Source organism: Psammomys obesus, unplaced genomic scaffold, assembly GCF_907164565.1.
Source record: "Psammomys obesus unplaced genomic scaffold, mPsaObe1.curated_primary_1811, whole genome shotgun sequence".
Lineage (NCBI taxonomy): Eukaryota > Metazoa > Chordata > Mammalia > Rodentia > Muridae > Psammomys > Psammomys obesus.
Window position 1 is genome coordinate 8,999,048 of NW_026596152.1, and position 27,053 is coordinate 9,026,100.

The window sequence follows — 27,053 nt, forward strand, 5'->3', positions numbered from 1 at the left end:
ACACACACACACACACACACACACACACACACACACACACACACACAGTCTTGAAGTACCAGAGGCCAGCTGTCCAAAGTCTGTTGGCTGAGACCAGCGTGGTAGAATTGTGCCTCTCAGGAGGGTATGTGCAGGATTCAGTCCTTGTTCTCTTGGCTGCTCCTGGTTGCTTGCTTTCCTTGACTTGAGGCTGCGTTACTTTACTTACCTCCTTCTCTGTCCGTAGTAAAACTTGGTCTGCCTCCATCTCAGAAACCTTTGAAGCTGGGTGGTGGTGGCGGCGGCGGCAGCGGCGCTCGCCTTTGATCCCAGCACTGGAGGCAGAGGCAGTCGGATCTCTGTGAGTTCGAGGCCAGCCTGGTCTAGAGAGCAGGGAGGGAGGCCTGTATAGTTTGGTGGTAGTTTTGCAGCTAAGCACAGCGTATGTTCTCTGATCTTACTTGGCTATGGTGAAGAGGCCTGTTTGCTCATGTGTTGAGCATTACTAATGCTCAAGTGCCAACATGGTGTCCCTGAGAAAGTCACAACCAAGAAATGGCCCCTCGATTCCTGTCTTCTCTGTAAATAGAGGCCCCCTTCTCTCGGGCCGCTTCTTTGAGAACATGGGGCTTGGCCGTACCAGCCCATTTCACCCCTCCCCACCCCCACGCCCCAGGCAGTAGCTTCCGGCCTGCAGGGAGGTTCTGAGGCTCATCTGTGGGTCATAGCTGGTCACTCGTGGACACAGTAGGAGCAGGGAATAATATAAAGTGGTGTTTCTCCGAGTGGGAACATTTTTCCCCTCTACCCCGGAAGTGGTATGAATGTGATTAATATCCGCCCCACCAACCCTGCCTGGGAACCCTGGCTGGGCCTCTGGGAAATAGCATTCATTTCCTTAGCTAACAGATGGTCTCTGTGGCATCTTCTTTCATCTCCACTTGGTCATCCCTCTATGTCTGTATCCTAATTTACTCATCTGATCTCACTTCACCTTTTAGATACTCCAAATACTAAGTTAACACCCTGAGGTAACAGCAGGTCCCGAACTTGGAAGACAGCCTCCATCCTTCATCTCTGACGGGCCTGGCCCAAGAGAAGCTGGGTAGGAAATCCTTTGCTATATAAAGTGATGATAAGGTTTGTATGAAGAAAACAGAAAAAACAGCGCCAGGAGTGAGGCTCAGGCACAGCCCTGCGCTCTTCATGTTCTGAATGACAGTCTGACGCCCAACTCTGTGACTTCAGCCTCTGTCCTTACTCAGGTCCTCCAAGTGGCCACCCCTGGTCGCCACCTCCTGCTCCTCCCACTCTCTCCTCATCTGTCAGCAGCTCTGGTCTCTGCATCTGCTGCTCCATGACTTGCAGCCCATTATTCAGCTGCCATCATTAGAACCCGGCCTCTCCTGACGAAACCTCCAATTGCTGTCTAATGGGCCTGATTCTTAGGAGGAGGATGGGGCTTGTTGGATAAACTCCCACAAGGATGGAGGCTGCTCCAGACTCATACTCTACAGCCCCTGGTCAGTCCCAACACCGCAAGTCAATCCTTCCTCCAGGCACTCACCTGACTATCCATCCACCCCCACACACATCCATCTATCACATCCATCCACCCACCCATCCAGCCATTTAGCCATGGATGGCCACTCATTGATTTATGTATTAGTTTAGTAAGTGCCTTCCCCATTAGTCAAAAATGCATCAGTGTACAAAACAGACGAAGCCCGCTGCTTCTAGGAGCCTACATCAGAGACTCTGTAAATGTTTTCTATAAACAGTGAAATAGTAAATATTTTAGAGTTTGCAGTCCATATGGCCTCTCACAAATACTAGTTTCTGCCATAGCTGTGCAAAGGCAGCCCTCTACCCATGAATAAATAAGTGTCCTTCTATTCTAAAGGACACCAGCATTGAGACTTTGTATTATTTTCATGCATCATGATTGTGTTTTATTAAAACAGCAGGGGAAAAAAAAAGACTGTTTTGCATCCCCCCCCCGAGGAACCATGGTATCATTACATCACAAGTGCTTTCATTCCATCTGTCCCTGAGCTCTTCGCCCTCAGCACACAACCTAAAGGCCGCCTCTCCTCTCCTCTCAGGATAAATGCGCTTAGTGTTTTCTCGAGAGAGAGAAAAAATATGGCGGCTCTGACTCCTCTGCTATTAATCTAGCCCCACTTAATTTGGATCTTTTGTTTTGTTTTGTTTTGTTTTGTTTTGTTTTGTTGAGACAGAGTTTCTTCTGTGAAGCCCTGGCTGTCCTGGAACTTACTCTTTAGACCAGGCTGACCTCAAACTCAGAGATCTGCCTGCCTCTGCCTCCTCTGCTGGGATTAAAGTCCTGTGCTGCCACCACTGTCTGCTGGCTAGTTTGGATGCTTAAAAACTGCAGCTGTGTTTTTACACACACACACACACATACATAATTGTCCATCCCTGTGCACGCGCACAGTTTGGGGTGACAGCTTCAGTTTCCCATTAGAGTCTAACGAGCCTACGGCAGCAGTTGAAACAGCCCTGCTGCGTTGCCGATGTTTGCCGACCAGTTGAGCCATCTTCATCACTTACGTCCCAACACGGCCCTCCTCTTTGACCCGTAAGTGTGTGTTTGTGAACTCTGCACTAGGAGGTAATGAATAGAAAGGAGGAAAAAGGCGTAACTTAAAACTGACAATCCTGCTAGAATATTCCATTTTTATTGGGTCCTTCTACAGAAATAATTTAAAGTTAGCTGTTCCGCTGTAATTTGAGTAACTGTTCTGTGTCCTTTGTTACCCCATTGCAGGAAAGCTATTTGGACATCTGCGTGCCGCTTAAGTCAGGAGACTTAGCAGTTCTCTTTAAGGGTGTTTACCCGTCCATATGCCAGGAACCAAAGACACCAGAATGTGACTTGTCCATAGTCTGAGCAACACATTCCAACAATGTGGGTTTTGTTTTCTGCCCTCTCCTGGTTCCAAATGGAATATATTTAGGAGTGTGTGTGTGTGTGTGTGTGTGTGTGTGTGTGTGTGTGTGTATGTGTGTGTGTGTGTGTGTGTGTGTTGTGTGTGTATGGGGGTGAATGTGCCGGTACACAAGGCCAGAGGATGCTATTGGAGGTTCTCCTCAATCTCTCTCCACCTCTTTAGAGGATCTGTCAGTGAACCCCGAGCTCATGGATTCAGCAAACTGCCTGCAAGCTCCAGGTGCCCTGTCTCCTCCTCCCAGCACTGGACTTGCAGGTGCCTGTGGCAATGCCATAGGGGTCTGGGGATCCAAACACACAGGTCATACTTGTACGGTCAACGCTTTACTGGGACGTCTCTCCTGCCCATCAGCTATGTCTCTGGTGGGTAGAATTTTCACAGATTCCCCCTTAAAAACAAAATAAGCAAAACTAAAACAAGTAGAGCGTGAAAATCCAACGTGGGCGCTTAGCCGAAGGTCCAAAATCCTGATTCCTCCTAAGATGTCACTGAAGGTCATCAAAATTGTAATGTTTTAGATTTATAACAGAGTTCAATAGCGATGACACTTGGGCAGGAATGCTCCCCCTGCCGTTTTCTGAACACGGGCCTTGTCTATGCGCCCTCACAGAGAACACCCTGTGAAGGCCGAGGTCACCCTGTGAAGGCCGAGGACATCAGGCACCGCCATCTTTACATCAACCCGACGACTTCAGACTTCCGGAGCTTTTTATTTGATGTGTCATCCCAGGAGGCTCCAGGATTTTCTCTGCTGAGGCCAGGAAGCTTTCAAACTGGAAAACACGGGCACCCGAACATCCATAGAAGCAAACATACCAATGCACGAGAAACAAAGCCATGTACTCGACAGAGAGAGAGACTTAGGGTGAGCGTGTCACCTCACAGTGCAGAGGACACCCTCCCCAGCCAGGCCCACGCATACCACCTGTGTGCCCTCCCCCAGGGGACTGATCCAGGCAGGGGGAGGCTCAGGCTCTAAGAGCCTCTATTCCCAATGCTTCTGTCAATGGCCACTGCCCCGCCCTCCCTGGTTGATCTCCCCACACAGCAGCCCAACCCAGAGCTCTCCATCTGTCCATCCCTGTCACTTCAGCTAAGGGCTTTTCCACGGCTTCTGAGCAGGTCCTTCCCCACGGCAAAGTTCGCTGCTTAGAGATCAAGAGTCTTCAAGAGAAGAGTTACTGTCAGGAGGAAAAAAATCATTTTGTTCGTCTTCCTGGGGACGCAAAGCACCACTGCAGAGCTCAGGGCCCTTGTAGGTCCTCCCTGTGTGAGGTGTGACCCTACCACCCCTACTCCCTCCCACCCCTACTGCTCACTCCAGACCAGTCCAGACAAGCCTCGGACCCTCTGCTGACTGGATTTGCATGCACACAGGGTCCAGAGGAAACCTGCCCACCGCTCTGCTGGGTCCACTCAGGGTCAGGTGCCCACGGGGGTGATGGTAGAAACAGGAAGTCCATCTGGGGAGCACGCTGCAGCTCTGACGAGGAAACCCGGAGGACAACATCAGGACATGGTGCTCACTCTCTCAAGGACGCCTGTTCTTTCTGGCTGTCTCAAGTCTCCTCGATATACCCATCCGTATGACCGTGACACCACCCTACCCAGCCTCCAGGCGCTGTGGGGGCCAAGTTTCTCACAGTTCTGGTAGATGTCTCTACATGGTGGGGATGGTGTGAGGGCTCCAGACAGCCGCCACCTCCCCCAAACGCTTCCGTGGCCCCCTGCCAATAAGTACCAGACCCCGACATGCCCTGCTCACTGGTCCCTTGTCAGCCTCCTCACTAAACGTCGTTGTGCATTTTTTTACTTTTAGATAGGACTTCATTGTGGCCCAGATAGTTTGAAAAACTCACAGCAAAATCCTCCTGCCTCCACCTCCTAGGGGCTGGTATCCCAGGCCTCAGCCACCGGGCTCAGCATCTTAACGGCGTCTTGAACATCCCACACACACACCATTCAGTTCACCTTCACCTCTGTCTCACTCATCTCCACCTTCACACCCACTCCATGGTCTGAAATTCACACACCGGTGTCTCTACCCACAACTTCTGTTGGTTTCTTTTTTCTTGAAAAAAAAAAAAAAAAAGATGGAATTTGTATACACTCTGTCTTGTGAGCTTTGAAACACATGGAGGCATGATACCTTCTGCTCACCTCCGCGTCTCCTGCTGCACACGAACCCAGGCCTACATACCCCAGCCAGTCCCTGCATGCTGTGTGTTCTGCAGAAAGTCACTTGATGGCCACACGATGGAGCACAGCGGGACGCACGCTGGGCCCGGCTCCTTGCGTTCCACATTGTTGCCTCAGGAGCATCCAGTTGGGCCCATTCTTCCTTGTTACCCAACAGAATTCCGTAGTGGGGTGGGCCGTGGGCTGGCCAGCCAGGAAGGAGTTCAGGACACACCAATGTGAAAATGCATCTGTCAACCAGCCGTGCTCATTCTCCGAGCTGAGAACACCGAGAGGCTGTCACCGTGCACGATGACCCTGTGCCTCACCTGTCCCTGTGCTCACAGGCATACGGTGCCTTCTTTATACCATGGGAGAGAAGCATCCTTAGCCCCAAAGTCTGAGGTCTGGGGCTGTGATAGACCTGTAGAAATAGCCCCCTGCCTCCACTCTCTCTGCAAACCTCACACACCTCCTGCAGGCAGTTGTCCTGGAATTCACTTACCTGCACCTGTAGTTTGAGTGCCTTCATTTTAGACAATTCATCATTATCTGTCCAAAAAGGAAGCATCAGTCCGCCTGGGGTTCATCCCTCGCTCTACAAAATTACTCAGACAAACCTGAAACTCTGATGTTTTTCTCTCGTAAATCTGCCTTTTGCAAATTTGGTTTCTAGAGGCGGAGATGTCACTTTAGGTCAGGATAGTCTGTGCTCACCTTGCCTCCTAGTTTTTCGTTTTGTTTTATTTCCCTGAAACAGGGTTTCTCTGTGTAGCCTTGGCTGTCTAGGGCTCACTTCGTAGACTCAAACTCACCTTGGTCTCAAACTCGCAGAGATCAGCCCGCTTCTGCCTCCCTGAGTGCTGGGATCGCAGGTGTGCGCTACGGACACCGGCTTGCCTCCTAGTTTTGGCTGGTCAAAATAAAACTTCCATAAACCCCGTTCACTGTGCGTGAGTGCCGTACATCTCTCTCAAGAAGCCATTGCTTGCAGAAAGGCTGAGTTGATCCGAGAAGTCAGCTTATGTCTGAGTTTATTAAGAAGCTGCCAGAGCTTGGACATTCTTTCGTGCCTCATTTGCTCTATGCTGAGCAAGCACGAGGCTCAGTTGTGGCCGCTGATGTTCTGTGGTGCCGAGAGAGCCACGGGGAGGGTGCTGGATGTCCCTGAGGCTGGAAACGGGGTCAGTGCCATTTGAGGACACAGCTGTGGACTTCACCTGTCAAGAGCAGCAGGTCCTAGATGCTGCTCAGAGGATTCTCTGCAGGGATGTGATGCTGGAGGGAGAGGACTACGGCATCCTGGTGCTCTTGGACCACTGTACTGCCCAGGCTGAGGTGGTCTTCAGGTGGGAGCATGGATTTGAGCCATGGAGTGTAGCAGAAGCCTAAGCGAGACTCCAGAGGTCAAAAGCTAGCCTGAGAAACTCAGCAAGATGGGGGGGTGTAAGTGTGCGTGCACGCGAAGTGTGCCCTTTGTGACATCTGAATCCACATCAGTGCAAACCCTTCAAATGACGGTTACCTCCCAGCTGAGCTTGAAACAGCATCAAAAAAAAAAATCCCAATAAAGGTCATGAGGCCAAGGAGTGCACTGTAGTAAAACACGCTGCTGCAGTTCTGACTCTGCGCCACGATCTACTAAGAAATCCCACAGACCCACATTAGCGGGCATCAAATGACTTACGGCAGCAAGAGCTCACCTGAAATCTAAAAATAAATGGGGCTCAGGATGTGGCTCAGGGCAGTGTGCTTTCAAGACCTGTGTCGTGTGTCCATATTTATAAATTCTTCATGTTACCTTTCTCTTGAGGAAATATACCCCTGGATGATTGTACATCAGTCGTGGGGGAAATTGCAGCCAATTTAGAATTCTCCTTGGGCAAGGGCATTTGATCGATCGAGATGAGTTAAAAAAAAATCTTTTCTAAGAGATAAGGTGTTGGTGGGTAACACACAGTCTTTGAACTCACACTGTTGCCTCGGCTGCTGTGATTTCCTATTCTACTTTATCCTCCTGACTGATGTCCCCACATCCAGCCTTACACTGAATTTGTGGAGATTTTCACTATAACATTGAAATTGAAAATTTTAAACACCAGGCTGTTGTTGTTATTGTTGTTGTTTCTTTTTGGTTTTTCAACACAGGGTTTCTTTGTGTAACCTTGACTGTCCTATGCTCATTCCGTAGACCAGGCTGGCCTTGAACTCACAGAGATCCGCCTGCCTCTGCCTCCCAGAGTGTTAGGATTACAGGTGTGAGCCAGCATGCCTGGCCCATTTTTTTTTTTTTTTGAGAAAAATGTTCATATATGTAAGGTTGATGTCAGTTTTGAAATGGAATTTATACTGGAAATTAAAGTAATCAGCTATTAGCAAATAAAGAAACAAGATATAGAAAGAGCCAAAGGAAGGAAGGAAAGATAGAAGGATGGAAGGAAGGAAGGAAGAATGGAAGAAAGGTTAGATAAAGCCACATGTGGCTGTGGCTTTGTTGTAGGGCATGTGTTTAATATGTGCAGGCCCTGGGTTCTACCGCAGAAGGGTAAGGGAAGGGAGGAGAGAAAAAAGAAGGGGGAGGGAGGAGGTGGGGACCGTCAGACTGACCTCCAAGGTGGTTGTACCATTTTTGGACGTCTTAAAATGTCCAGATGCCATCATGACGGACATGACTAGTCCTCACCCAGCCATCTCTCACATCATTCAGCAGGCAGCCTGAACACCTTCAGGCCCTTCAGGATCCGTGGGCCTTAAAATGCCAGCCCAGCCCTAGTCTGGCCCTTGTGTCTGGCTCAGAGTACTTTTGCCTTCTCCCTGCTCCTCGTTGAGCACCGGCCTAAGGCCACGCTGCCAGGGATGTTGGAGCCTGCACATAACATTCCTGTAGGTGCCGGGCACTATAGCCAGCAGAGCCTCTGGGTCAAGGCAGGTCACTCATGAGGTCCTCACACTCTGTGTTCTGGCCATCAGCTCCATTTCACAGAGAAGACGGAGGCAGAGAGAAGTGCTCTCACTGGGTTGGGGCGCCAGACACAGGCACTGACGACAGTGGTACCTACAGTTCTGTCTCTCACAGAACAGAAAACACATGGATGCCCTGGGCCTTCTTGGGATGCTCCAGAAGGGAGGCCGTGTTTGCCACCGAGGACAGCAAAGGCCAGTGTGGCAGGCCCTGCTGGCCAGCTATTAGCAAAGAGATGCCGTTCCCCACAAACAGACTCAGCGGATGCTGAAATCCTGTTCCAGTGCCGTGGGTTTCCCTTGGAAGCCTGGGCACTCTTTTTGACGTAATGTCCTACAAAGTGTTATTCTAAAAGCAATGTCACGGGGCACAGGACATCTTGAAAGCATTCAGCAGCGAATTCCTAAACTGGGTCTAGCATTTAAGGTGCAGCTGGCTCCCCTGTACCTCCAGGGCCAGTTTCACAAAAGCCTCTTGGCTCTCCAAGGGTTTCACCCTCCCTGCCCCCATCACAGGTGCCCACCTCCCATCCAGCCCACCTCTTGTCTCCTGTGGCTCTTTTGGATCTCTTCTTTGGCACCTTCTAGGTGAGAGGACCTTGTTCTGGGTGCTGAGGCATAGTCACGAACAGGGAGAACAGAAGTCCCTGCTGAAGGAAGATGACATTCTAGTGAGGGCCAAGCAGTCGTGGTCTGTGGAGAGCTGGGAGAGGCTGCCTGGTTGGGAATGGAGGCTGGGCCAGCATGCCCTGTGGTATCCTGTGTCCTACATAGTTTTGATGGAGGCTCATGCAGTGCCCTTAGGAACACGAGTGGTATGCGTAGGGCCCTGTGGGATGCCGTGGAGCCTTGTGTGGTATTCGTGGGGTGCTTTGGGAGCCCTCTGGGCTCTGTGAGCTGCCTGAACCCAGCCCAGCAGTCCTGCTTTCTTTTTGTTTTTATCTATTTATTTTGGTTTTTCAAGACAGGGTTTCTCTGTGTAGCCTTGGCAATCCTTGACTCACTTTGAGACGAGGCTGGCCTGGAACTCACAGTGATCCACCTGCCTCTGCCTCTCAGAGTGCTGGGATTACCGGTGTGTGCCACGGTGCCCATGTCCGCTTCCTGCTTCCTTTCGCTCTCTCCTATAGGCTTTGTTTGTCCCGAGCTCCCTCTAGAAACCCCCTCCCCAAGCATCTTGCAAACCAGCTCAGCCCTCAGCCCTCAGAGGAGCTGCACTTCTCTGGAGAGGCCTAACTTGCTTCCTGTATCTAGCTAGGCCTCCCAGTTTATGCCCCAACACCGTAACCTTGGACCGCACTGTGTGCGCTGCTCTGGACAGTGCTCTGCCCATATCCTGCCCCCATCCCCTTCTCAGGAAACCCACTCTAAGCCAACGGGAACCGCCATGCTCAGAAACAGAACTCGTGGGGTAGATCTGGCAAAGGCTGTCCCTGAGACACAGACCCCAGTGTCCTTGAGGTGGGACAGTCCTGGTGGGCTTGACGCTCTAGGGAGGAGCTGCCAAGCAGGACCGCTGCTGCCGGTGACTAGACACACTCCTCTCCCAGAGCCTTTGTGCCAATGGTTCCTCTTGCCCTTTCCTCAATCAGCAACCCCCACCTCCAGGGAACCCGGACCAGGACCCTAACTCAGCAACCATCTCCTCGACCTCCTGAGTGGAAAGCTCTGGACAGCAAGAGCTGGGCCTGACCGCTTCCCCGGCAGGAAGTGGCAGCTTACAAACACTTGTGGAAAGGATGGTCTGGGCACCTTATGTCTTGTATGGAAAGAAGATGCCACAAGTGCCAGACAGACTACAGGACAGAGCCAGATCCTGGGCTTCTGAGTCCTCACCAGCCTAGAATAAGCCCCTTCTGAATTTCCTAAGCAGGGGAGTAGGTCAAGAGCCCAGGGGCCTCCTAATTCCACCTAGCCCAAAGCCTACCCAGTCCCTGTCACATCCACCCTCTGGTCCCGCCCCCAGATTTCAGCCACCTCTGACCTCAGGCAAGGCCATCCCCTTCTCTAGGTGGCTGAGGGCCAGGCTTTGTCTAGGCTGGGTCACAGAGGGGCTGCAGAGGCCTCTCTGGAGCTGAGAAGCCTGCAGGCCTCACACTCCATCCATTCACATACATGTAGAAGTCGTGCCCACTCCTGGCCCTGGGGACTCCAAGAGACCAGGAGACAAAGAATCCCTACCCTGACCAACTTAATAACCCTAGGACAGACAGTGAACAGGCCCAGGCATTATGGGGATTGACAGGCTCAGAATCCATTGAGGATAAACCCCACCTCGTGGTCTACTCAAGGGAATGTCCCATTCCCCGGTAACCCTAGAAAGGGAACCGTCAGCTTTGCATAACACCTGCTCCCCATACACTCAGCCTACCCTGAACTTTCCAGCATCCCAGGGGCTGAGATGCTCTTCCCCAAGAGCCTCTTCCCTGTGTAATCCAGACATTCTGGTTGCCCGCCCCTTCTCTTCTTTTGCACCTTTGACCTTCTGGCCGCTGCACTTGGTTTTTCTCTCTCTCCCTCCCCTCCCCCTCTCCCCACATGATTCAGGGTTATGACCGCTCTGACTGTCCCAGATGTGTCTGCCTCTGGCTATGCTCCCCCACATACCTTCAGCAAACTTTCTCCTCCACCATACCTAGGAGCATTCATGATCCTTTCTTTTCTTTTTACTTCTTTTCTTTTTTCTTTTTTTTTTTTTTTTTTGTATTCACTTCATTCATTTGCCAAGATGAGAGAAGGAGGCCAGCCAACTGACCACCAGGCCTGACAACCTGAACCGGCCTGATGGAAGGGGAGAACTGACTCTCAAGTTGTCCTTTGACCTACATACACACACACACCATAAATAAATACATAAATAAATAAAGTAATTCTGAAGTGCTTTTTAAAAATCTGAAAAGGAAGCTCTCCATGCAAAGGTCTAAAGAACTAAAAGGGGGTGGATGAGCAGGAGAAGGGGGAGGGGCTGAACAAAGGCAGGAAGCAGGGGCCACCAGGACAGGGTAGCAGGGACCAACCAGATCTTATCTCAAATAACCGCCCTCCAAAGATCTTGCTCAAGTCCTAATCCTCTTGACACACTCCCTCTAACGCAGAGAAGTGATGCCTCTTGATTGGCCTGGCAGGGCACGGGCTAGTTCCAACCGAGACTTCCAGCCATTACACTTCAATCTAGGAGATACTCTGTCCCACCGCACGGTCAGGCGCCAGCAACTGTAGTTCAGCCTGTCTGATTGCCAATCCCAAGGTGACCCATTTCATCCCTGAGAGGGCAGGAGAGTGAGTTGTCCCTTGACCACACCATCCAGGTACAGCTCTTGGCCCTACCCTCAAGTATCAAAGCACTTAATGCTAAGCAATGTGTCTTCCTACCACCTGCTCCTTCAATAATATGCCTGCAAGCTGGCCATCAGCGGTACCTTTTCAGGATGAGTCCCCCTGGCAGTCAAGTGATTTGAAGACCCTTTAGGGTATCAGCATAACCAGGAGAAGAGATGCTAAGAAAGTGCAAACGCAAGAGGACCCAAAATACAAGCAGTGTGTGGCAGCTAGGACCAACGGTGAAGCATACCCACAGGCCGGACCTAGACCTGCTGGCCAGGACTGTGGGGGAGGCTTACATACAGAGAATGGAGTCCCAACATGCTGGCCCCAATCGGCTTAGATCCTGGTGGAAGAATCCTGGCAGACCTCCAGGGCTACAGGCAGCTCCAAGCCAGCAGCTCCAGAGCCCACCCCCCTCACCCCACCCCACCCACCTCCTGCAGACCCTGCGATAGGGAAGCACTGCTGGAATTCCCCTAAACCACTCTCTCAGGGGCTATTGAAAACACCTCTCCTTCTCTGCCCACCTGGAATCATCCACATCTGCAGAATGCAGGGTCTCTGGGCCCTGTGCTGGCGCAGAGGGCCAGAGATCCTTCAACTCACGGAAACAGTTTAGAGAAAGGAAGAAATTCCCTCAGCACGGGCTTTGGCCACGGAGATCCCAGAGTCTGAGCCCGTGGCACAATGGAAGCAATTTCCAGAAAGCAAACTGACACAGGTCCTAGCAACAGCATTTGTCTGGACTCAGTCCTCAGCTCCAGCCTTGCGCTGGCCTCACAGTGTCACCAGTTTGACTTGTGCTGGAGAAGGGCTCCTTTCAGCCCCCATCCCTCCCCTCCCTTCTTGTAGAGGAAACAGGGCTGCCCATCTCAGGGCCAGGCTTCCTCTATAGGAATGGATGATGCTCAGTGCCCGTGTGGAAGGAAAGAGGGCAAGGCAGTAAGAGCCAAGGAATGAGGCAGTATGTGCAATGGGGTAGGGAGTGGCCAAGGAAAAGGCTAAAAGCCTACCCTGGAGTCTGAGAGAAGGCCATGCTCTTTCTCCTGTCAGCAATGCTGCTGCCATGTCCTATTCTATCCGGGGAGGCCGTCCAGCCTGCAGGGACCCAAGGAAGTACAGATGCCCGGCACGTGACAGAGGCAGGCAGAGGGCAATGAGACTCGCATCAACACAACAGCATTCAAAGAGATCAAAATGCATTTAATGTGGTCTAGTCTCGTCGCCTACATCTTTAAATACCGCTATGTATTGAAAATAACATGAAAATTCTCCAGTTTCGCCATTTAAAATAGAGTTAACATTCTGTGACCTCACACAGGGCAGGCCCCCGAGCAGGGGCCTCCCTGTGCTGTGTTCTTCTGCCCCCAGGCCCTCAGCTGGACAAGGACCAGGTGACACAGCACCAGCACGGGCTCCGGGGAGCCGTTTCACCCCGTGCAGCTCTCCCAAGCCGCACACAGCACGCACCCCACTGACACTCACATACAAGAACCCCAGGACCTCCACGCACTCACACATGCTCACCCATGCTCACACGCACAGATGCACCCACGGCCTCTGACAGGATCTGGTGCCGGGGCTTACCATCAGAGGCCTCAAACTGCTGCCTGCTGCAGACGGCCCGCTTAACCGGGGCAGGGCGGGGACTCAAGTCGGACTGTGGTCATGTCTGTGGCCAGCATCCAGCCTGACCAGTTCAGGTTGGTGAGCACTAAACCCGGTTTAGCCCAATAAAAAACACACAAGCACACACATACCTGCGGGCAGCCATGGACTACCTCCACACAAACACCTGTGTACACAAAATCCTGCATACCGAGTTTCACATACAGGGAGGCGATTGTGGGATGCACCCTGGCTCCCCTTCTCATGCACTCCCCAGGGGCCAAGCTTTGCTGCTTGGCCCAGGCACATGGCTCCCCTCTCTGTGGCCTCCCCTGTTAGGTACACTAAAGAGGGGGGAGGGGGCTGGTTTGGTCTTTAGCACGAGCAATAAATAAACACAGGGAAAGAGGAAAAAAAAAAAAAGAGGGCAGGAGAATTTGAAAATACAGCAGTCTGCCTGCCTTTGGCAGAGATGAAAGGCAGCTTGAGCTGCCCTCCAGCAGGGCCCAGGGACCGGACCATTCTGGCAGGCCTGAGCCTGGAAGGAGGAGGGGTGAGCATGCTGAATGCGTCAGGCCACTGAAATGATGAGCTGGGAGCAGGCCCTGGGGAGCCAAGAGCGGTCAGACCCTGCTCTGGATACGGACCCACCTACTCAGAAAGAGCAACAGTTGCCCAGGTTCCTCCTTTCTCCCCTCCCCAACCCTCAGCCTGGCAACCAGATGGAGGTGAGAGCCAAGCATTCCCACCCTGAAATGCACCCTCAGGCCCCAGAGCCAAGGCTAGAATAGTCAGTGAGATTTGGGGGCCAAGAATGCAAGGGAGATGAGGCCCCTGCCTCAGGTCCTAGAGGAACCTCCTAGGCTAGAAATTAGCATGGAATCTTAAGCTAGATGCCTGGGAGCAAACCCACCTCAGGTCTCCCTGACCGGGCACTAGGGGGAAGACTCCATGGCTTGGGGGTGGCCTCGGGGAGAAAAAGCTCCACCACGAGCCCCTTAAGACTGAACGAAAATTCTTTATGACGTTTCTCTGATCGTCTCTATGGCTGGAGGGGTCTGGTGGAGGATGGGGATCCCCCCAGCGGCAGATGACTGGCTGGGGTCAGCAGGGCTGTGTCATCCTGCCCCGGAGTGTGGTAGAAAGTCAGGCAGGGACATGGCTGTGAGCCAGGCGGACTGCAGCCTCTGCACCCTCAGAGGGGCTTATGGGAGCTTCATGAGTGGAGTCCGGGGCAGCAGGGAAAGATTAAACAAGTCAGATAAAACTAAAAATGACCGAAGCCAGACAACCTGGAGTCTCTAAGGCACGACTCAAGCTGTGAGTCCAGTGGGGAGGGGGGGAGGGTTGACCCACTTCCTGGGAATGTGGGACCCAGACCCCATGCTAATTTCCTGAGTGTCCTTTCCTAAGAAGCACCCACCCTGGTGTTTCCTGCTGGCCCTCACTGCAAGGGGTGGAGACCTCGGGCGGACAGGGAAGGAGGCACGCGGGACACAGAAGGGGGTCTACACCCAGCCCTGATGTAGCTGAGGTACAACATCAAACGCACAAGATCAAGCCAGATTTGCCCTAGCGGGCCCCCACCCCCAGAGACACCCAGATGCTTTATTAGGATCATTAACACAGTCACAAGCAGCCTGATTCATCCTTATTCATGACAACTTGCAGGGCCCTGGCAGACCCCCAGAGAACCTTCAGGGCACTCCATCCAGCTGCCGGCCCGGCCGCACTGAGTAGAATCCTAACTGTCCCCACACCATGAATTTTAAAAACCAAACCAAATGTTAGTGTTTTCTTGTGTTTGTTTTGTGGGGTTTTTTGTTTGTTTGTTTGTAAACAGTCTTATCCAAGTTAAAAACCAATGAAGTGTGCAAACGCAGCCTTCTCCCGCCAAGGCTGGGAACCTGCTCCCCAGACCTCCAGCAGACTCCCCGACTCCTGTGGTTCACCCTACCCCCAAGAGGTCACCTCCTTGCCCGTGTGTAGCCATCAGGCCATGGGCTATTCATTCCGACCGCCCACTCTCCCGCCAACCTTCCCAAGCTATTGCGAAAAAACACGAAAAGACTAAGATGCTACTGAGTCTGTGACCCGAGGCATTTGGCCTGCTCTGCTCAAACCCAGGTCCCCGAGGGACAGGGGACGACCATTCTTGGTCAGGGCGGTGCTGCGCCTAAGGCAAGGGCGCTCAAATCTCTGACTCCCGTCTGTAGGGCCGCTGCTCCAGGGCGCCACTGCTGGCCTGGAGCCTGTCAAAGTCATGCTCAGGCTGAGGGCTGCGGCCATCCCTTTCTGTGGCCACCTCGTCCTCCTCGTCCCGGCTCAGGAAGGCCAGCTCGTTCTCATAGCAGAAGGAGTTGGCACTGGGCAGGAGGAACTTGTTCTCCACCAGGTCCTTGGCGCTGCAGCGGGGCGTAGAGGGCACCTCGTAGGTCTTGTGGAAGTGTGAGTAGTCAATCTTGTACTGGTTCTTCTCCTCAAAGAGCACCGGTTCAAAGCGGTGGCCCCACAGGATCTCATTAGCTAGGTAGGAACTGCGAGCCTGTGTGGTCATGGCTGTGGCTTCCACCATGCCTTCTAAGATGACCACAATCTCAAAGTCGTCTGTCTCGAGGTCCTGGCGGCTAATGCCGAACAGTGGGCTGGCCTCATCGATCTCGTGCAAGATGGTGATGGGCGAGACCAGGAAGATGCGGTCCAGGCCCTTGTCAAAGCCCACGTCGATGTCAATCTGGTCCAGCGGGATGTACTCACCCTCCTCCGTGACCCTGGGCTTGATGAGCTGGGCCCGCACGTGAGCCTCCACGATGTGGCTCTTGCGCAGGTTCCCCACGCGCCACATGAGACAGAGCTTGCCGTCGCGCAGGGCCACCACGGCATTGTGGCTGAAAAGCAGGGTCTGCGCTCGCTTCTTGGGCCGGGCCATCTTGGCCATGATGGCACCGATCATGAAGGAGTCGATGATGCAGCCCACGATGGACTGGGCCACCACCATGAAGACGGCCACGGGGCACTCCTCGGTCACGCAGCGCAGCCCGTAGCCGATGGTGGTCTGCGTCTCAATGGAGAAGAGAAAGGCTGCCATGAAGCCGTGGACCTGCAGCACACAGGGTGTGCGGCCTCGACCCTCGGCCGGCTCCAGGTCTCCGTGGGCGACGGCAATGACCCAGAAGATGATGCCGAACAGCAGCCAGGAGGCGAGGAAGGCCAGGGAGAAGATGAGCAGCATGTAGCGCCAGCGGATATCCACACACGTGGTGAACATGTCAGCCAGGTAGCGCTGCGACTTCTCGTCCATGTTGGCGAACTCAATGTTGCACTGGCCGTTCTTCTTGACGAAGCGGTTTCGGCACCGGCGCCGCGTGTGCACCTTGCCGTTGCCAAAGCCGTTGGCGCCTGACATGGTAACCAGGTGCAGCCCGTCCTCCTCTGACGATACGATGCTGTAGGGGTTGGCCCGGCTGGCTGCGGTCATCCCGGGGTCTGGTGGACCCTGGCCTGCCCCCAGGCTGACTCCAGGCGGGGGCACTCCTGCAAAAGAGAGGACAGTAGGTCTGTCTGGGCAGGCAGCCAAGGCCCATGACAGTCGCTGGCAGTCACAGGCCAAGTTTAGTCACCACAGATCCCTCCCACTTGAAGCCTGCTCCTCCATCCAGCTTCTCAGCTTGGAGAACCGTCTCCCTGGCCTCCCAGCAGCTCCAGCCAGAAGCCTTGGATCCCTCTCGTCTCTTCTCACTCCCATGCCGAGGGCCCTGGTTTCGATATATTTATATTTTCTCTCATAGCCCAAGTCCTGATCACCTCCAGCCTGGACCAAGGCAGGGACCACCTCACCAGCCTCACTTCATCTATGTGCCTTACTCCCAGTCCCCCAATGGCAGGCACCAGGAGCCTCAAAGGTGCCAAGTCGAATCCCATCCTTCCTCTGCTCACAGCCAGCCGACCCTGGGAGCTACACAGGCCGTTCCACAGACACTCCTCCCAGCTGAACACAGACACTCCTCCCTCCACACAGACGCACACACGCCCCCTCACGCTCCCTCACCCCATATATGCACACACACACACACACATCCCTTCCCATAGCAGTGCTGAGGTACAGGCTTTGCTCCGATGATGGCATGACAGGCCCCCCACCATGCCCTAGAAGTAACATACAAAGGTTCTAACCCACACCCTGCACACTCCAGCGCAGGTCTTCATGGGGGCTATCACTAGCAACAGTCATAAGAGCTGTGGCACCGGCCAGTTTTTCCTGCTAAGATTACCGGCTCCCTCACATCAGGCCACCTTACCCTGGGTCTAGAACAGGTCTGCCAAGCCCCAGGCCTCATTATATCTGACACTCCATGTTCCCTCTGCCCATCCTCTTGAAGCCCGAGCACCTAAGCACCCACAGGTTATACCCTTTTCTAATTTTTTGGTCATATGATATAAGGGGTAGCCCTAGAGTAGACACCCAGATTGGGTCCTTTAAGGTTGCCCTAACTTCAGAACAAGCATCTTCCCCCTTCTCTGCTTCTATTACCACCTTTGGCCTCCTACAAGGAATACCTATCTCTGGGCCAGCCTAGCTCACAACCCCCCCCCCCACCACCACCACCAGAGAAGGTCTGAAGAATGGCGCCGTGGCCAGAAAAAACTCATGTCTCAGGCCTGGGCTTCGCACACTCCCCACTGCTCCACAAGGGCCAACGCGAGGCTTGTGGGACCACAGCACGCCTGGCCCTGCAGGCTCTAGCCTGTCTCAGCTGGGCTGAAGGGAAAGTGGGTGTCCACTGTTATAGCAGGGTGTTGACGAGCCGGACGTGCCATGTCTCCCCAACACAGGGCTGCCATGCACCCCACGACCTACCCAATTACACTACAGTTTAGAGCCCGACAAAGCCTTGGAGCCCCCAATCACGTGATGTCACTAGAAAGACAAAGAGATCCCAGAAGGCGATCCCAGGATAGCTGGGCACCAAGGGCAGGCTGGACACTATCAGAGCTTCCCGCCCCTTGGACTCTGGAAGGTGGGTCTGCCTCATGTCTCAGACAAGGAGGCTCAGAACATGGAGACACCTGCCCAGGGCCCATAAGCAGAGACAGCAAAGCTGCAGTTCAATCCCATCTGAACAGCACGACCCCCTAGGCGCATCTGCATCAGAGGCTCAGAGGGACACGGCCTGCAGACTCTGCCACCAACACAGAGGCATGGGCGGAGACCATGACACCAGCCAGCTCAGGAAGGACTCCCAGGGTCTATGTGTGAGCCACAGACCTGCTGAGTCGTGCAGCCTGGCATGGCCTCGAAGCCTGAGAACCACAAAGAGGACCTGCCAGGCGTGGGGCAAAGCACATCCAGACCCTCAAGCCATCCTCCAACAGCCATGGAGCATTTCTAAGAGGTAAAGGAACTCCCAACCAAGACATATGGACATCAAGCAGGAGAGCTGAGATCCAAACCTCATGTCTAATGTACGGTCTCCTACCATGTGACCTCAAGCTTTCCAGGGCCACCTGTCCACACTCTGACAGCCTCCCCTACAGCTGTCTCAGTTGACCACCTCACCATGGCTCTGTGTAGCTGAGGCTTGGGGCCGTAATGGTGGATGCTGTTTCTGTTGGGGCCAGGAGGCAGAGGGTTGACCGAGCTGGGGAACCTGGGAACCATTCTGGGAAGACACCTCAGTCCCAGGTCCCTGAGCCTTCCAAGGGAAGGTGGCCAAGGTTGGGGCACTCAGACGCCGGGGGAAGGCTGCCAGGTCCCGGGAGCCAGGCTTGTGTGGCCTAGAGGCCTTGAGGGATGTCCAGCGGGTCATGGTGTGGCTCTGGCTTGTGCTATGAGCAGCAGCTGGCCTGCAGGGAATAGAACCACAGGAATCAAAGACTGGGGAGCTCAGTCCAGAACCCTGCTCCAGGAAGGCAGCCTTACACCCAGCCAGCCCCCGTGTTGCTAAGAGTGCTGCAGCCACTCCTGGAACCACCTAGGCAGTGTCACAGACCTGGGACTCCCGCTTCGGTTGATATTCCACCCCAACCACAGAGAAGGTCAACTTCGTCAAGTTTATGCCTGTTCTGCGCCTCAAGCCAGAAACTGATCCTGAGCAAAGTCACTCGTCCCAAAACACCCAGAGAGTGTACGTGAGCAACTGAGCCAGACAGAGCCCTGGGGTGTGGAAGCCGCTCACCTGGGGCTTGGGGAAGACAGACCCAAAAGGAAGACCCAGAAGCAGAAACTAGTGTCATAGACAGGCCAAGCATCACAAGGAGACCCCCACACAAAGGCTTGGGCGAGAAAGCACTAAAGATCTCTGAGAACCGTGGGGCAGAGCCTCAGCTGGGAATATGCAGGCTGGCAGGCCAGTGGGCACGTGATGAAACTGAGGAAGAAAAGGAATGGAAGAATTTGTTTCACTTGAAAAAGTCTAAGCAAGAAAAGAATCCGGCACCCCTTTCCATACGTGGGAAACTGAGGCCAAAGGAGAAAACAATGCTCAAGCCAACAGTGGGCAAGACCGTGTTAGCAAGACCCAGCCGAGCCAGTGGGGGTTCTCGGCATTGCCAGGAGAAAACAGAGAGACTTGGTGGAGTACGGTACCTTGAGCCGAAACTGGACAGCACCCAGAATGAGACAGGACACAGTGGGTAGTAGACAGCACGGAAGCTGCAGGAGGAAATGGCCTGTCCTGGATCTACAGGCTTAAGACCAGCTTCTTGTCCTGGAATCTGCAGGCACAGCCTCTCAGCATCCAGTAAGCTTGGAGCACTGGCCAGGGCCAGGACTGGAGCTTTGAGCAAAAAGAGCTTCCACCTAACCTAGGGTGGGGCCTGGGAGTCACTGGGAGGTACCTCCGGATGGAGCAGGACATCCCATGCTAGTCTCCGAGGCTCGGGGCACCTCAGGTTTCGCTCACATCCGGGAGGAACCAGGGCAAGGCTTGGGCCCATATTCCTAGAGGTCAGCAAGCTGTTGATGACAAAGAGATGGAAGAGGCACACCAGCTAAGCCTCCTCCGAATGAAGAAGTAAGCGGTCAAAAGTTATCCAGCGCTGCTACCTGGCCAGAGCACTTCTGAAAGTCCACAGCGCTCATCCATGTAATTCCTGTAATGACCGTGACGATCAAGCCCTTTTCCAGGGAGGAGACTTGAGTCACTTGTCAAGGGCCACACGGCCGAGTAGGGAGTGGAGGTTCTGCTCTGGAGAGCTAAGATGAAAGCGACATCTATTACCTCAGGTCCTGAGGGCAGACCGGGAGCATCATATCCCAGTACCAGTTCTCCAGACTCCCACAATACAATTCACCCCCAAGCTGGCAGTCAACAGCCATCCTTTAAGGGACAGGGTACCCTTGATCAAGCTCCCAAATCAAAGGACTCCTTAGAGGTAAGCCACACGTGCAGGGAAAGCAAGCCTGTGGCCTGCCGTGGTCTTTTTCCTCCACCCGTGCCTATGGCTGTTTTCAATAAGCAGCCACAGAGCTTTTGCCTGCTGTGTCCAGGGGCAGCTAACACAATCGCTACCCATCAGCCTTAGCCCGAGAGTCTCCAAGGGGGTTCCCTGCCTCCGTCACAGGCAGGCGGAAGGCACAAAGTTCTCCCTGTGCCCGGCTCTGCCCAGAGTGTAAACTTGTGGTGGCAGGCAACAGGAAGAGGCACTTTTAGAGGTCACCTGGCCAGAGCTAGGGGCACAAAGGCCAGTGAGGAGGCTGGTCTGATTGGGAAGAGCTCAGCATGGCTGTTCAGGGGATGGGAAGTTGAGAGCACTGACATTTTTTTCCTCCAAATCTGAGGTGGCGATCCCCTGGCCATTTTTCTAAGCCAGACTTCCTGGTCAAACCCTCAGACAACCTTTGCCACCAGTCCCTGCGAACATTCAGGGTTGGTGTATAAGCTGGACTCCTACTCCAAGCCTATGCTAGCTTTGAGGGAAGTAAAGGCCTTTCTGTGCTGGCATGGGTAGGTCAGTGCTGCTCTCCCATCCCCCATCCCTCACCGCTTCAGAGTCCTTGCCCTGATTCCAGTTGCCACATCAATGTCTCTAAGCCTAAAAGCTCTGGTCATTAGATCACGCTCTGCCCATGCACGGGGCAGGCTGGGAAACAAAACCACTGTGAGCAGGTGGGTAAGTGCCTGCTCCACGCGTTCCTTGGCTGGACCCTCAGCCGGGAATCCCCACCCAGTTAGATCCCAGCCTGTTCTAGCTCCAGCCACCTGCCCCCAGCAGTCACCCGGTCAATGACACATCCTTTACCACCCTTTATCTGTTCCTTCTCTGCCTTAGCTCAGTGCTCACTCCCCCCTGGGATTTCCCATGAAGCTAGCTCCCTGCACTGGTAGCTTGGACTCTCCTCACGGGGACCTTAGTGTCTCTCTTCTGCAAAGACTCCACCAACCCCATACCCATCCCCTCCGGGATGATCACTCCAGCAAGAAGACAGCACAGCACCTCTTCCCCCAAGGTGCTCCACCTTCCCTCCTCCCCCACCCGCTCTACGGGGACCTCTGGGTTCTCTTGTCCTGGGTTCTAACCATTAAAACCAGAAGCTGCTCGCTCATTGCTGAAGTTGCTCTCACCCTAGCTCCACCTCCAATCAGCCTCCAAGGCCCAGAGAGGCTGATGTGGGCCCTGACACAGAGAATCGGAGAAATGTTCCTGCGAGAGCAAAGACTAGAAGGATGGGTGAGGAGGAGATTGAGCCGTGAGTGTGGAGACAGATCTATGCACAGGTGGGCGGTCAAGCAGATGGACGGGTAAACTGGGCTGACAGATGTGTGGGTGTCTGGGGAGGAGTGACCAGATAATGGGTGGTTTGGTGGGTGGATGGATGGTTGAACAGATGAATAGGTAAAGGAAATGAGTAATGAATGGATGGGACAGGCAGCTAACCAATTAGAGTGGATGACTGGACAGATGGATGTTTTGGTGGTCAGATGAATGGACAGGTGGGTGTGTGGGTGTGTGGGGAGGGTGAGGTGGGGAGGGTCAATGAGGTGAAGGGTAGGAATCAGGTGGGCGTGGGAAGATGCGTGTCATATAGACAAGGGTGTCTAGGGCTACTGGATGGGTAACAACAGGTGCTAAGTGGGGACAAGACACCCGCCGGTGCGCGGCGAGCTATACAAGCGTACGTCGGGACACACCTGGATCTGTCTTCAAGTCCAACGCCAAGCAGCAGCCACCGGTTGGAGAGGGGTGGGGCCTCAGGTTATTCCCAGACCCCGCATCGAGCAGGGCAGAGTTGCCGTAGGAGCTGAGGCTCTCCTCCCATGGCTCAGAAGCCGGAACTCCCGCCCCACAGGCCTCCTCTGCACCACAGCTCCAACCGGGACACCACTCGGCCTGGACCAGAGCAGAAAGAGAAAGCCTCCCCTGCTGATGGTGAGTGCCGCGGCGCACACCAGGCACGAGGTAGGTACCTCACACACATCATCCTGCAGAACCCTCGCAGGGCACAGCACGGGAATGTCTACCCTGCCCTCTCCAGAGATGCAGCAGTGTCTCCAGGGTCTGAAGAAACTTGGGGTGCTATGCCTGTGTTCAAGCTACTGCTGCCTGGCTTCCCCAGTGCCACCCCCAGACAGCTGTGGATAGTGAAATGGATGGTATTTCCATGGATGCTGTGTGGGCAAGTGAATGAATGAATATGGGGGGGGGGCAGAGGGGAGGGTTGGGTGAGCGGCATAGATGAACAGATAGGAAAGTGAAGGAGGGCACAGTCACCATTTCAAAGGGGCAGACAGGCTCTTTTGTACACATCCTACAGTGTCCAGAATCAGTTTTCTATCTGTCAAAGGGGCCCCTGCCTCTCTCCCTCTCTGCCAAGTGGACCCGGGGAGAAGATGATGGGAGGGGCTCTGGCGGCTTCTGAGGTCAAGCCCTTGAGATGTGGTCATCTTCCCCACCTCCCAGGCAGATTTCATGCAGACGCCCAAGTCTGTTTTGTCACACTGGCTTTTCTGGCTGGGATTAGAGAAATGGTTGGTGAGTCATCCCCACATTCTAAGCCTGTGGGGCAAGCGACGATGGTAGGTCTGGAGACGCAGAGTTCTATTCAAATCGGAGCCCTTCCACTTACAAGTTGTGTGGCCCTGGGGGGTCACTTCCCCTCTCTGTAGCCTCTCCAGCGTCAGTCCCCAGTTCCCCACCCCTTGTTATTGTCATCTTCACTGCCGCCTGGCGCCCACTGTTTGCCTCTCAGCCCTTCTACTCTAAGAAAGCGAGACTCGGGAGGTGGGAAAAATGTCTCACAATAGGGACCGTCCACAGCAGGGACATTCTGCCTGTGAACTGTGAATGAGTCCACACCGTGTTTGGACCTATGTCGCCACTCATCACAACCCAGACTTGAAGGATGGTTCCTCCTGCTGGACATATCAGGAACTGAGGCGAAGAGCTCAGGCCGAATCCCAGTAAGCCACACCAGAACTCCATGCAGAGGAGGCGACCGCCACAGAGCAACGAGAAGCTAAAGAAGGCTCAGAAGAGTCAGGGGTGACAGCTCTGAATAGTTCATTGTCCCTACTTCCTGTTGGTCACCTGGCTGGCCCCAGGCCCTCTCAATCTGCCTCCTTACTGGGGCTTGCCCCAGACCCACAACTCCAGCCCTAAAGCTTTCACTGTTCCTCTCTATATATAAGGAAACTGAGGCTTGTTACAGAGAAATGACTTACCCAAGGCCACCAAGCCAGGGGGTGGTGGCCTCAGATTTATGGATACATGGTCTAGGGCTCCTACCTGACCCTACCTTGCAGCAGCTAAAGCAGCCTACCAATAAAATGGCCCCTCGGCTCATCAGGAGCGTGTTCCCAGGAGCAGTCACCATCCAGGATGAGAAAACTGGGACTACAGGGCAAGGCTCCCTAGATTTGAGGGGTGTGTCCCAAACAGTTTCCAGCCAGTGAGAGCAAGGTTCAGCTGGCCCAGGCCTCTTGTCCTGCTAAGCTTGGGAGCCAATGCTCTGGAGCAGGCAGGCACTTCCTGAGGCTCAGGTGACACTACCAATCTCCAGCCAATATTCCCATGAAACTGAGCTTGGTGCCAGGAAGTGTGGGTCAGGCATGAGGTGGGGGGAGGGGGACAGGGGCCTGGCGCAGCAGGGAGCGAAAGGCAGCACGACCAGCAGATTCTGGAGGGGCCCTTCCTGGGCCTCAGATACCACATACTTCAGCAGGTGTCACGGAATGCAGAACCCTAGCTCTCACTCCTGGCCTGCAGCGGCCACACAGCAAGTAAGGGTCTTTCGCCAATGTTTCCTGACGGTTGGTTCAGGATGTGACACCCTGCCTGGACACCCCGCCTGGAGCAGAAAGGAGGTTCCAGGTACACGTCTGGCACTCAGCACCTCCCTGGGGTCGACTCAGCCTCCTTGCTCCTCATTGCCAGGGCATCTGAGCCCCAGATAGTGTCCAGCAAGCTCTGACTAAGGGAGCCTGGAGATGAGTGAAACACGCTAACCCAAGAGGCTGGCTGCGCTGATGGCCAGGAGGAGCGGGCAGTGCCCTGTGAGCCTGAAGTTGAAGCCAGGACGAGAGCTCTGTTGTGGCCCTACCAGGATAGACAAGGGGCACCAGATGCCAGGGGAAGTTTCTATGATTATTTTTATCTTGAGAACATCCTTTGGGGGTGGGGAGACAGAGTGTCCTTGGCTCCAGGCCCCTGGGAGCAGCAAAGGACAGGAACCTCTGAGTACCCTCTGCCAGGACAGCAACAATTACAAGGCTCCATCCTAGGGTAAGGGGCACCTAGCCAGGATTTGGATTTCATGGGTCCCCGGGTTCTGTTCCAGCTTGCTGTGTGTCCCAGGAAGGCAGGTCTCTGCTCCTCTCTCAGGCTCCTGCTACCCGTCTACCTCATCTGGGCCTGTTCAATGTCAGCTCAGAACTGCTCGTTTGAAGAAGACAGAGTGGACCTCTGATTTCACCGGATGCCTCATCAGCAAAAAAGGAGGCAAGGCAGCTAGATTATAGCCACACCAGAGTCCTGGGAACCGAGGGAGGGTCTGGCTTATGGCAGAGAACCCAGGAGCTTCCCGGATGAATGTCATTAGGTCTAGGAAACGCTCACAGGCACAGGCACAGTCTACACTGAGAGAGCAAAATAACGACAAGGGTGGGAGGGGGCCTCAGAGTCCCCGGATATGGAAGCAGAAACCAGCTCTGCCACTCACTCTGGGCCTCAGCAAGCTCTTCCACCTCTGAACTTCCCTGCGCCTGGCAGCAATCCCAGAGGCGTTCTGACCCAGCATCCCAGCATCCTACAGAACCTGGGGCTGAGAAAGTCTGACGGAGCACACGGCTGTCATCCTAATTGCAGCGAAGGTAAATATGTATTGAGAGTTCCAAAGAAAACGGGCCCCGTTCCAAGGTTACACTAATAGATGAAAGAAACGGAGGCCAGAGAAGCCTGCTTGCCATGCTGACAAGCTTGGACTTGATCCCAAGAGACACACAGATCTCAAGAGCCATAATGGAACCTGAACGTTTTAACAGTTCCAGCATATAGACTAGATTCCTGCCCCTTCCTGTGTAGCCTTGGGCAAGGCACATCCCTTCTCTGAACTCAGTTTTCATACCTCCGGAACAAGACTAATAATAGCACCTGTCTCACGGGGCCGGGCTGTGCTCTCGGTGAGTCAGCCCATGGGGATTGCCTACAGGAAAACCTCCTGCCCAGTCCCTCTGCCCATCACAGCCCAGGAAGCTCCCAGGCCCCTGTAGGGCATGGGCCAACCCATACCACAGGAAGGAAGATCAGATGGCCGGATGGGTATGAACCCGAAGAGAGGGGCCTGGGGGACAAAGGACTGCCAACTTCTAGTTTCCTTGGTGTCTCTTTTCAAATTTCAACTAATCTAAGTCTCAGACATTTCCTGAGAACCTGGCAGGGGCACAGAGGAACAAGGACTTCAGAGAGAGAAGAAGCAGCCAGCCAGACCAAGGAGAAGCTGGAAGAATTTTCCAACATAAAAATATTTATCAGCTGTGTGGTGGTGGTGCACACTTTTGATCCCAGCACGTGGGAGGCAGAGGTGGGCAGATCTCTGAGTTCAAGGCCAGCCTGAAGAAGAGAGAGGAGTCCAGGACAGATAGGGCTACATAGGGAAAACCTGTCTCATCTCCCATCACCTCTTCAATACCCCCCACTACCACCCCCCCAAAAAAAAATTGTCTATCAAAGTTGAAGAAGTGGTTCAGCAATTAGAGTTTTGGTTTCAAAAAAAAAAAAAAAAAAGAGTTCTGGTTCTTCTTGCAGAGGATTCAAGTTCAATTCCCAGCACCCACGTTAGGTAGCTCACAACTGCCTGTATCTCCAGCTCCAGGGTATCTCACACCCTTGACTGGCTTTTCAGGGACCAATACATGTCATACACACACATGTGTGTGCATGAAAATGATTATAAGTAAATCTTTAAAAAAAAACGCTTTTATAGTGTTGCTTATCAAGCCTATCATAGTAAGGCAGAAAGTAAATTATAAATATTCATTCACTCATGAACAAATAACTGTGGTATAAACACACAGTGGAATATTACTCAGCTGTAAAAGACAAACAGACAAACAAAAACTAAGACACTCTCAGAAGTCCCACATGTGGCCTCTTCAAGAGATGGTACGGGCCAAGGAGGTGACCAGATATGACTGGGAATAACATCCGCAGATACATGGGGGAGTTCCATGGCTCAGTGAAAGCCTCAGACCCAGGCCCAAGTCCTGAACTGACACAGGACAAGACCTGACTCTCCAATGAGGGCTAGTACAGGATCTCTGGTCCTAAACATCAGACTTAGTCCTCTCCTAAACACTGCAAATGCCATCACTGAAGAGAAAAGGGAGACTTGGATTTATACAAAATACAAAAGGAAAAAAGAAGAAGAAGAAGAAGAAGAAGAAGAAGTCAACCAACAAACTAACTCCAGATGGGCCAGCCCAGTACAGAACTAAAACATCACAAAAAAACAGAAACGAGACACCTTTCACAAAGATCACTGCACCACAGTAATAGCTCCTAATCAGGACAGATGATTTGGAAGAACTTCCA

The 27,053-nt window shown here is 53.5% G+C and overlaps 1 protein-coding gene across 1 annotated transcript in view; it reads right to left on the reverse strand.

Annotated features, from left to right (window-relative positions):
- Positions 1-12,609: 12,609 nt before the first annotated feature.
- Kcnj12 (potassium inwardly rectifying channel subfamily J member 12) overlaps positions 12,610-27,053 on the reverse strand; it is a 46,083-nt gene continuing 31,639 nt past the window's right edge. The window contains exon 2 of the mRNA XM_055594439.1: positions 12,610-16,559. Coding sequence (XP_055450414.1) covers positions 15,217-16,503 — 1,287 coding nt within the window. The 5' untranslated portion in view covers positions 16,504-16,559 and the 3' untranslated portion in view covers positions 12,610-15,216. The remainder of the gene's footprint in view (positions 16,560-27,053) is intronic.